This window comes from Raphanus sativus, chromosome 2, assembly GCF_000801105.2.
Source record: "Raphanus sativus cultivar WK10039 chromosome 2, ASM80110v3, whole genome shotgun sequence".
Classification (NCBI taxonomy): Eukaryota; Viridiplantae; Streptophyta; class Magnoliopsida; order Brassicales; family Brassicaceae; genus Raphanus; species Raphanus sativus.
The window spans coordinates 39,998,028-40,008,032 of record NC_079512.1 but is presented as its reverse complement, the minus strand read 5'-3'; the positions used below and the strand labels follow the sequence as shown (position 1 = coordinate 40,008,032).

The window sequence follows — 10,005 nt, the reverse complement described above, 5'->3', positions numbered from 1 at the left end:
TTTTTCGGTATTTCGGTTAGTAAAATACAACTACTATTCTAAATCCATATTTACTTCGGTTCGGTTCGGTTTATATACTGTCGGTTTTCGGTTTATTCAGTTTTATACCAAAAAACATAATTTTTTATTTTGTGATCATATTATATAAATTTTAGAGTCATATTGTCAACAGAATCATTTATTAAAAAATATTATATGTTTAAATAAAAGAACAAAAAATAAAAACATTTATACCATCTAATAAAATAATCAAATCTAGAATTAAAATCAAAGTTCAAAATTTTGAATAAAAGTAAACTAAAAATAAAACAGAAGCACGAAACACTAAAGAAAAATTTTCTATTCTTCAATATTTAGCGTTCATCAAATTCATGTTTCTTCGATTGAACACGAATCTCTGTTAATTTATAGATTAAAAAAAATTGTGAAGAATATCTACTAATTGTTGTCCATCAAATTTATAATCTTTATTTCAATTTAGTCAATACTAAAAAAGATCAAAAAGACTAAAAAAATAAGAAGCATCGGTTGCGATGAATTGTTATTTGATTATACTTCAAATGTTTTACAAATCATGACTTCTTTATTACTGTAAATAATATGGTAATAGTTATTAGCAAACAAATTAACTTATGATTTTCATACGTCGTTATAAAATATATACATATTTACATGTTTCTATTTTTGAGCGGTTTTATTCGGTTTTTTCGGTTTTATCGGTTATATACCAAACCACATCCAAATCCTACAGTTTTTAGAAAATTACATCCATTCGATTTGTATGGTATATACCAAATTCAAATCATATTGTCTATTTCGGTTCTGTTCGGTTCGATATGGTTCGGTTTTGCCATATTGAACAGCCCGTACATTACAACAAGTTTTTAGTTGTACGGTGAAAAAAAAGAAACAATCAGGCCCCTTATGAGCCATGAGCAATAATACTTCAGCGTACGTTTCAGATCAGATACGGGAACAGCTGAGTCTCGACGTGATTAACCGCTCTTCAGCCATAAGTAGCCAAGACGTGTCTTCACAGCTATCTCGGGTGAGGGTTTTGTTGTTACTTCTCGTTTTTTTTGTCGACGGTTGGTTAGACTTAGGGTGGTTTATGTAGTGTAGCTGATTGAGAAAACTCTTGTGTTTTATACAGAGGAGGATAGACCTCATTACTTTTTTTGTTATTAGTTGACGAGTTTCTTTATCACAATATTTGTTATTAAAAAAAAAATAACTCAAAAGACAAAAGATAAAGATGAGATCATGTCCTAGGCATCATTAAAAAAAAAATCCGAGACTGCACTCGTTAATGGTTGCTTTGAAGATTTGTTGGACTTTGACCTAGATACACTAATAACTAAAGATCAATTAAAACAATTAGAATATGTCCTGAAGAAATCAAATTGCAAAAAGAAGAAAAAGGAGTCATTCATGTTGGTTTAGGTAGATATGAGGAAGGATTAAATTAAATAGATCATCGTTCAACATCTCCCGCAATGGTGGCATCTGCTTCATCTTGTCCGGCACATTCTCGTCCAACTTGTTGAAAAGTTCCATGATGTTCTCATAAATCTGATTGAAGAGAGGAAGGTTATCTAGGACCTTTGAGGATGTGAGATTTGCATTGATCTGTTCAGACAGTTGCTCGTTCTGTTTAAGAAGCTCATTGGTGACCGCATCATGAGGAGCCGAGATTGAATTCTCAACTTTGACTCTTCCCAATTCTTTGATCCATCTACAACGCATAGCGACGTCTTTGGTGGTCTTTTCTGGAAGCTCTAACGAGATTTTTGCGTAACGTAGACAAGAAGAAACACACGAGTCCAATGGATATCTAGCAAGGGCATTATCCAGAATAGTTTGCTCTTCAGGGGTCCATACCGTGGCAATTCCTGTGTTATTTATCAACTCTGGTTTCTTCAGCGGCATATTCGAGTTACCAGAGTAGGTACTATGTTGATGAATCTCTTCGTTTGTCCACGAATTATTCTCCATCAAACACACGCTAGAACCTGAGACAAGAAAATTTAAGGTAATAGAATAAAACAAAGCTCAACAGGATTAAGTATAAAAGAAACTCTTAGCTCCTGAGGAATAAATAAACAAGTATGGTTCGGACTTAGGACTCACCCGTTAACTTATAGCTCTTACTGTGAAATAGTAGGTCTGAGTATTTATCCAGAATTAGGATTTGTTCTTCTTTTAAAAAAATTATGTTTTTGTTTCTTACACGGTTGTACTTATGGGCAAATCTGGGCTAAAGCCCACAAATCACTATATAATATCCATGAGCACCAAACATGAAACCTTTCCATTTAATTTGTTTTTCCTTTTTCAATTTAATTTGTTTTTCCTTTTTACTTTTTTTGATAATGACTAACTATTACAAGATGTGATTGAATATTTTGTTGAGATTCTTTTGCTTGATGAAAAATACATCTTATATAAACTATAGAATAGGCTAAAAACCTAATTATTTAATGTACTCTAACAGCACTTTTTATTGTAGGTTTCATCAATGTGGAAAAAAAAACTTACCTCCTTAAGATGCATTACTCTTGATATCCAGAAGTTTCCCTCCCAAGGAAATTGCTTGTAGGTCAGGTTCGAAGCAATTTTGGAATAACGAGTCTCTTCTTACCGTACAACCATATCTCTAAATTTGCTGTCTGGAGGATCAAATCCAATGCTCATATTAGAGAAATTGATTCACTTGAAGAATGGTTTATTTATGGATTCCATCTTTTAATGAGATGAGCATCTTTGTTTGACAAAAAGGAGAAAAATATGAGCCGAGAATGGTTTGATCTCTCAGTTGCAAAAGCTAAACTTATATAGTTATATGGATCAGCGTATTGACAAAAGTAGATAGTGTAAGTAGGATCAATGTCACTTAAGCGAAACAGCTAATCAGTTTCATAACTCTCTCTCTCTCTCAATAGACAGACAAAAAAGGTCAAAAGGACAAACTCAGAGGGTGTAGAAGTCATTCACTCCAAACTAGTTTGAATATATTCTTACTAGCTGTTCCACATATTACATTCTTGCTTCGGTTCCTCAACATCTCTTCTTGCGCCCGCTTATTCCCATCCTTCAAAACAATGAGAGACTGATTATTGTATTCGAGATTAGTGTTTCAAACAGCCATAGCAATGTACTCAGGCAAACAAAAGGCTTACTAGATTAGAATAAGCAGAAGCAAGAGACACAAGTGTCGGGAACATATCAACAACAGCTATAGCAATTTCCTCCGTTACTTGAGGGACCTGCGGTTTGCAGAGAAAGTCCTCAACACATGTCAACCAAAGAAAGGCTTAGCAAGTAACCTAATCAGTACCTGCATGAGCTGAATGGCAAACACATCGCTGACCGTCATTTTCTCAAGGTCTTGACACCTTTTCACAAAACTATCAAAAGAAGGGCACGAGGCCACAACTTTGTTCTGGTCACCATTCACCCGTGACTTGTAGTATTGGTGTATTGATTTAGTGAGATCACTATAATTTCTTAGCGTATCTTTAAGCCCACTTGACCTTAACACATCAAATCCATCTAGAATCTCCGTCGTGAAACAACTAGAATCATAATATTACATGAAAACAAGCTTGGTTCTTAGTCTGTCTCAGAAAAAACATGCGTAAACAATCATATGATCTTTTGAAGTTTAGAAATATTTACGCCGTTTTGATGATTTCTGCTGCTTCAGACTGGTTTGGATCCCCTTCAAGAATGTACATCAGCTTCCTGAGTCCTGATCTCTACTTAGAATAGCCATTTAAGAAGCAACATTGAGAAACAACCTCTGAGAAATCCATGTGAGAACACACACATACACACCTGAAGTCTAAGTTTTTGGTCTCTGTAGCGACCATCTATGATTGATGAGCGCATATCATCAACGCTTTTTCTCTCAACAATAAAGTCCAGAACATACTCAGTTCCAAGATACTTATGACGAGCAATCCAGATACAATCCCCAACTGGTAATCTTCTAACCTCAATCTTGATCTCGTATCTAGAGCATATGTTTTCAATTTTTTTCCTGGATCACGTGATTAAAGAAGATATGGGTTAGTTAGTGGTATCAACAAGAACAAAAACGTAGAAAGGCTAACTCAAAGACTAATGAATCAGTATAAGTTGTTCCACGAACCCATTAGTTGCAAACTGTTCTCGATCATCCAGAATCATGATCACTTGATATACTTCCTCAAACTTCTCTCCAAATGTAAGGGGAGGAAGGCGTGGAGCATTTATAGTTCCACCTGAAGCTAACTGTGTAACCATGAAACATTAAAGAGCAAGTAGTCTTAATCACCGATCCAGTTGCTGATGGTCATAAAAGATACAGTGGTGCAGCCCTGGAATGACTGTCTCTCCCTGGATCACTTGAAGGGGCGTGGGTAGATGAATGATGATGGATATGGTCTTCTCCTCAGAGCTATGGGATGCTCTAAAGATGTTTTTCTGCTCCACAGACACAGGATCACCCTGCTTGGTGTCTAGGATGGATCACAGAGATAATCCTTGCAAACAGAGAATCAAAGACTCGATCTGTATCAAGGCTTGTGGATTGATGTGGGACACAAGAGAGATGGCTCGCCTCCTGATACTCCAAGGACACTGGTCTAGATATTACACACTAAACCAGAGATCCCAAGCTGGATATTACACACCAGCAGAATTGAGAGAAAACTCAAAACAAAGAGATGAAAAAAATGTCGATTGATTGATTCTCAAAAGCTGCGTACAGAATAAGTAGAAAAGAAAACGCCAAACTACCCTAATCCTAAACCAGAATGGTTTAGTTTAATTCTATTCCTAATCCAATTCCAAATTGGTTTATTACTGGTCTAATCCTAATTCTATTAAAACTTGGTTTAATTTAAATGAAATCAATTACACAGAAATAACATTAAACCAACAAGCTGGTTCTTCTTTGGTTTATGATAGGCCACGACTTGAACTTGATCTTTGAGTGTCTCCTGATGGTCTTTTGATCCTCCACGTGATGTTGGTCCAGCAAGAAAGCAAGTGGATCAAGATTATAGTTGCAGCTCTCCTTTTGGGCCGGAAAAGCCTTATTTCGCTTAACTTCAAATCAAACTCAATCCAAAAACTTCCTGACATGTTTTCCTTGTTCTTCATACATACTTGGACGTGGGGATTGATATCCATAGCTCCTGTGAAGCTCAGCTGGTTGAATCCTTCTTGTTCAAGTTGTTTCCAGGCAGTACTAAGAGTTCTTCTCTTCTCTCTATCCAGAACCTCATAGATCATGCCAATAAGACCATGAAACTGTCCATTAAGCCAAGATTTGATCAGTTGCTTAGCTTCTCCATACATTGGATCCCATCTCTTAAGTTTGAGCCTGATCAAGATCACACCATCCCCTCCTCCTTTAAAAGGATTTGTCCTCAAATCCAAGACTTGTAAACAAATAAATCCATGATCAGTTAACTCCAATGTTCCTGTCCTGGAAATCAGAAATATCATCACAAATTGAGTCTCTCCAGGGTCAAACACAAAGTATTGCAACCCCTCCTCATGCCACAACAACTGCTTGGAATTCTGCTCAATATTAGTAGCTATTAAAGTAGATTGTTCCTCCATTTTGTAAAGTTTGAAGCTTACTGCTTCTCTCCATGATGATCCTACACACGTGCTGCTCATGAACATAAGACCATGTACTCTTAGTTTAACCTCTTTCTGGTCAGGTGGACGTGTGGTTTGGTCCCCATACTCATCCTCCAGTTCTGGCTTTTCTTTAACCACCACCAGTTCCTGTTTATCTCTTCTCAGCTTGTTCTGATCAGCTATGAACCTGATAAAGGACTTGTTGCCTCCTGACTCTCCTTCATTCTCTCTGCAACTAGTTTGGATCACACCATTCTCTCTCCCTTTAATAAGATTTGACCACAAATCTTGTTCTCCCAGAGTGAATGAACTCTGCAAATCAAACTTGAAGGCTGCTGCTTTCTGTTCCAGAATTTTGTGACTTTTTCTAAACACACACAAGCTTCCTCCAGGTTCCAAAATAAATTGTTGCAGACCCTGGACAACTCTCAGATGCTCCACTAAACTGAACTGAAGACATCCCACAGATCTGGTCAGTAAATCACAAGATAATGTCTTAAAGTTATCAACTTGCTCAACTATTGAAAGCACCACTTCAGGGGCTTTAGGTGTCCCTCCAAGAGCTCCATCTTCTTGTTTTGTTTGGTGAGGCACGTGGTCACACTCAACTTGCGCATCCTCCTCTTGTTCCAACTGATCAGACGAGCTATCTTCTTGACAATGAATAACTAGTTCTGGTTCAGTTTGTTTGCCCTCTCCTTTGGCTGTGATTGATGACTTTTCTTTAGTAGGTTTAAGACTTCCTTCAAAGCCTTTTTTAAGGGGCTTATCTAACACCAATTTCATCTTCTGAGCCTGTTCTGGTCGTGGCTGAACATCAGGTTGCTTAGCTTCTTCATGCGGCTTTAGATCAGCAGGTTTCCTTCTCTTACTATCTGGTCTTGTTGGTTCAATTACTATCAAACCCTGGAAAGCTTGAAGCAAGTTTTGTCTCAGGTCTTCTTGGAATTGTTGGCTATGAAAATAGTCATGTGGTGCCCTTCTCGTTGCTTCCTGGACAAGTTGATACTCTCTCTCAAGCTCAGCCTGCTCCTTGATTCTTCTCATCTCTTGCCAATACTCTCTTTTTGCTTTGGGTACAGATCTCTCCCTAAGGTTTCTGTTCCTCTCAATAGAAGACATTGTAGATCTGATGGTAATTGATAGATTTCGTGATTTCAGAATAAGAACACAAACCCTAACCTTCAAGAGGCTCTGATACCACTTGGTGCAGCCCTGGAATGACTGTCTCTCCCTGGATCACTTGAAGGGGCGTGGGTAGATGAATGATGATGGATATGGTCTTCTCCTCAGAGCTATGGGATGCTCTAAAGATGTTTTTCTGCTCCACAGACACAGGATCACCCTGCTTGGTGTCTAGGATGGATCACAGAGATAATCCTTGCAAACAGAGAATCAAAGACTCGATCTGTATCAAGGCTTGTGGATTGATGTGGGACACAAGAGAGATGGCTCGCCTCCTGATACTCCAAGGACACTGGTCTAGATATTACACACTAAACCAGAGATCCCAAGCTGGATATTACACACCAGCAGAATTGAGAGAAAACTCAAAACAAAGAGATGAAAAAAATGTCGATTGATTGATTCTCAAAAGCTGCGTACAGAATAAGTAGAAAAGAAAACGCCAAACTACCCTAATCCTAAACCAGAATGGTTTAGTTTAATTCTATTCCTAATCCAATTCCAAATTGGTTTATTACTGGTCTAATCCTAATTCTATTAAAACTTGGTTTAATTTAAATGAAATCAATTACACAGAAATAACATTAAACCAACAAGCTGGTTCTTCTTTGGTTTATGATAGGCCACGACTTGAACTTGATCTTTGAGTGTCTCCTGATGGTCTTTTGATCCTCCACGTGATGTTGGTCCAGCAAGAAAGCAAGTGGATCAAGATTATAGTTGCAGCTCTCCTTTTGGGCCGGAAAAGCCTTATTTCGCTTAACTTCAAATCAAACTCAATCCAAAAACTTCCTGACATGTTTTCCTTGTTCTTCATACATACTTGGACGTGGGGATTGATATCCATAGCTCCTGTGAAGCTCAGCTGGTTGAATCCTTCTTGTTCAAGTTGTTTCCAGGCAGTACTAAGAGTTCTTCTCTTCTCTCTATCCAGAACCTCATAGATCATGCCAATAAGACCATGAAACTGTCCATTAAGCCAAGATTTGATCAGTTGCTTAGCTTCTCCATACATTGGATCCCATCTCTTAAGTTTGAGCCTGATCAAGATCACACCATACAGCTAACAATCTAGTGAACGCAAATGGGTTACATACAGAAGATGAGCAGTCTTTGAAGGCATGACTAGAACTGGATGAACGTGGAGTTAAGGTGTATCCATCACTGGAAGAGCGAAATTTCTTAAAACGAGACCTCTCAAGATCAACGTGACCTGTCAATTTGTGGCCAAGACTTTGTGAAATGTCACGGACACAACAGTAAAGGATATTATGGTTGTTAAAAACCATACAAGTTTGTGCTCTTGAAGTTCCTGCTGAAAAATGTTCCTTGGATTTTGGATGAGTATATGGCTGTGCAATATCCATTTCATCATCGGTTAAGATGTCAACTTCACCTATAAATTTATAGCCACGAATTATTAATAAGAATAAAACAGACACATTAGTAAGGATATTAGAAGAACATAGGGCTTGCTAAAGACCATACAAGTTTGTGCTCTTGAAGTTCCTGCTGAAGAATCTGCCTTGGATCTTACATGGGCATGTGTTTGTGCAATATCTATTTCATCATTAATGGACAATCCAGATCGCATAATACATTCATCTGCTACTTCTCGACCTTGGACTGTCAGCTTGTACCTAAGAAAATAAACAATACTCATTCTTACATCTCCTACACAAGGAAGAAAGGTTTTAGAAAAAGAGTTTTTTACTTTGCTGGGTTGCTATATTTAATCACTAATCCCTTATGTATAAGCGTCGTCATGCAGCTCCATCCACTATAATACTCTCTCTTAGAGAGGCCAAGACCTATTTTCCCTTTTCCTTTCTCTGGCCTAAACCATCCACAAGAATGGTAAGAGGAAGAGATACATTGATATTTGAGTTCAAAATGAGAGAGTGGGAACATGTTTGAGATTCATACGCGATAGAAGCGTGCGAGAGCCCACTTGCGTCAGTAGCATCAATAAGGTCTTGTTTACGCATGAAATCTTTCACATTCTGAGTCCCTCTGGTAAAAAAAAAAAACATAACGTTCCTGAAGAAGGGTTTACAGAAAGGAGTGTAGATTTGTGAGGTAAATGAACATCGAGAGTTAACCTGTGCAGTGTTATTAGTAATCCATAAGCAGCAGAGTTTCTTTGGGGAATGTAACGTTTTCTCTCCTTGGCCTTTTGCACTGAAGAGAAAAGAAAAAACACGACAATTGATTATACATGTGGTGGGAAAATGCGATTTTTAATATGAAGTAGACACTAACCATTACCGGAACTTGCAGTTCCATTATCAAAGTATCCTTTCATGAGCGTAAGCATCCACTTTCCGAAGCCCCTGTGCAACACATCCAGACCAAATATCGAGAAATCAAACACTTGTGTGACCAAACATCAAGAACAGGACACTTGTGTGGATACAAGCAAAGCCACCTCTGTCTTTTCCAAAGCCAAACAAGAACAGTAGAGTCCAATAGAGAGAAGAGAAGAAACATACTTGATATGAAACAAGTCTTTGAGTGTGCTAATGGGATCTTTGGAGTCGCAGACATTTCTATACGCCTTAACAAATGTCCTCTCCATATTTACCGACAAGCCCTCGGGCTTATCTACCTGTTCTCGCTTCTTCTGTAACAAGTAATCTACTAAACATTGGTTTTCTCGACACACTACCCTTCTCTCATCATCCATCACTACCCACTTCCGAAGAGTTTTAATCTATCAGAACTCAGAAGATCATCAAACCCCTCGTTTGTTTTAAGCGCATATGCTCTCTCGCAAAGGCTTCACCTTTTTGTTCCCGCTTTTAGCCCTTCTCTTGAGAATTTCAAATATTGAGGGTCAATGACGTTGTGACGTGACGAGTCAGTGGCCTCCGTCTGATACAGAGACTTTTGCTTGTTTGGTTATGAATTGTCACATCCTAATAAAACCTTCTTAACTCCTAGACTACTGTGCAATACGATGTGACCTAGTTATTATTTTACTTTCGTATTATAATGGGAACCAATCACATTATTCAACACTTGAAGATTACCGTTCCCCTGTTATTTTTTTCATATGTAAATATAGTTATTACAAGTTCAAAAAAGTATGAAGTAAATTAATTTCAAAAGTTGTTATAATTTTTCATGATTATATAAAGTACAACCAGTCAACCACATAATATAACATATGATAGTTAAGTT

The 10,005-nt window shown here is 37.6% G+C and overlaps 3 protein-coding genes across 5 annotated transcripts; all 3 read right to left on the bottom strand.

Moving 5' to 3' along the window:
• Window positions 1-1,425: 1,425 nt before the first annotated feature.
• LOC130508734 (uncharacterized) lies at window positions 1,426-1,929 on the bottom strand. Its single transcript, XM_057004388.1, has one exon. It carries the CDS (start codon window positions 1,927-1,929, stop codon window positions 1,426-1,428), a length of 504 nt encoding a protein of 167 aa, XP_056860368.1.
• Window positions 1,930-2,818: 889 nt separating this feature from the next.
• LOC130508405 (crossover junction endonuclease MUS81-like) lies at window positions 2,819-4,719 on the bottom strand. The gene is made up of 6 exons (XM_057003897.1): window positions 4,154-4,719; window positions 3,838-4,042; window positions 3,679-3,758; window positions 3,338-3,575; window positions 3,180-3,266; window positions 2,819-3,091 (listed from the first exon to the last, which is right to left on the bottom strand). The coding sequence occupies exons 1-6, from the start codon at window positions 4,285-4,287 to the stop codon at window positions 2,987-2,989; spliced, it is 849 nt and encodes a 282-aa protein (XP_056859877.1). The 5' UTR covers window positions 4,288-4,719; the 3' UTR covers window positions 2,819-2,986.
• A 2,542-nt stretch (window positions 4,720-7,261) lies between these two features.
• Window positions 7,262-9,994, bottom strand: LOC108842803 (crossover junction endonuclease MUS81-like). Of its 3 annotated transcripts, XM_018615831.2 has the most exons (8): window positions 9,315-9,994; window positions 9,085-9,155; window positions 8,925-9,003; window positions 8,749-8,835; window positions 8,537-8,659; window positions 8,311-8,462; window positions 8,114-8,218; window positions 7,267-8,035 (listed from the first exon to the last, which is right to left on the bottom strand). In XM_018615831.2, the coding sequence occupies exons 1-8, from the start codon at window positions 9,506-9,508 to the stop codon at window positions 7,851-7,853; spliced, it is 996 nt and encodes a 331-aa protein (XP_018471333.1). In that variant the 5' UTR covers window positions 9,509-9,994; the 3' UTR covers window positions 7,267-7,850. The 3 variants fall into 3 exon arrangements, with proteins under 3 accessions (XP_056859875.1, XP_056859876.1, XP_018471333.1); XM_057003895.1 differs by having other exon boundaries at window positions 7,262-8,218; XM_057003896.1 differs by having other exon boundaries at window positions 7,263-8,218; window positions 9,091-9,155.
• Between the last annotated feature and the right edge of the window lie 11 nt (window positions 9,995-10,005).

Bases quoted from the DNA above. Each gene is read 5' to 3' on its own strand.
- LOC130508734 (XM_057004388.1), bottom strand. From the start codon at position 1,929: ATGCCGCTGAAGAAACCAGAGTTGATAAATAACACAGGAATTGCCACG.
- LOC130508405 (XM_057003897.1), bottom strand. From the start codon at position 4,287: ATGGTTACACAGTTAGCTTCAGGTGGAACTATAAATGCTCCACGCCTT. The intron at 4,043-4,153 runs GTTCGTGGAACA...CACGTGATCCAG, and splicing joins GAACAGTTTGCAACTAATGG to GAAAAAAATTGAAAACATAT. The intron at 3,576-3,678 runs GTAAATATTTCT...TTATGATTCTAG, and splicing joins GCAGAAATCATCAAAACGGC to TTGTTTCACGACGGAGATTC.
- LOC108842803 (XM_057003895.1), bottom strand. From the start codon at position 9,508: ATGGATGATGAGAGAAGGGTAGTGTGTCGAGAAAACCAATGTTTAGTA. The intron at 9,004-9,084 runs GTTAGTGTCTAC...TTTTCTCTTCAG, and splicing joins AACTGCAAGTTCCGGTAATG to TGCAAAAGGCCAAGGAGAGA. The intron at 8,219-8,310 runs GTATGGTCTTTA...ATAAATTTATAG, and splicing joins AACTTCAAGAGCACAAACTT to GTGAAGTTGACATCTTAACC.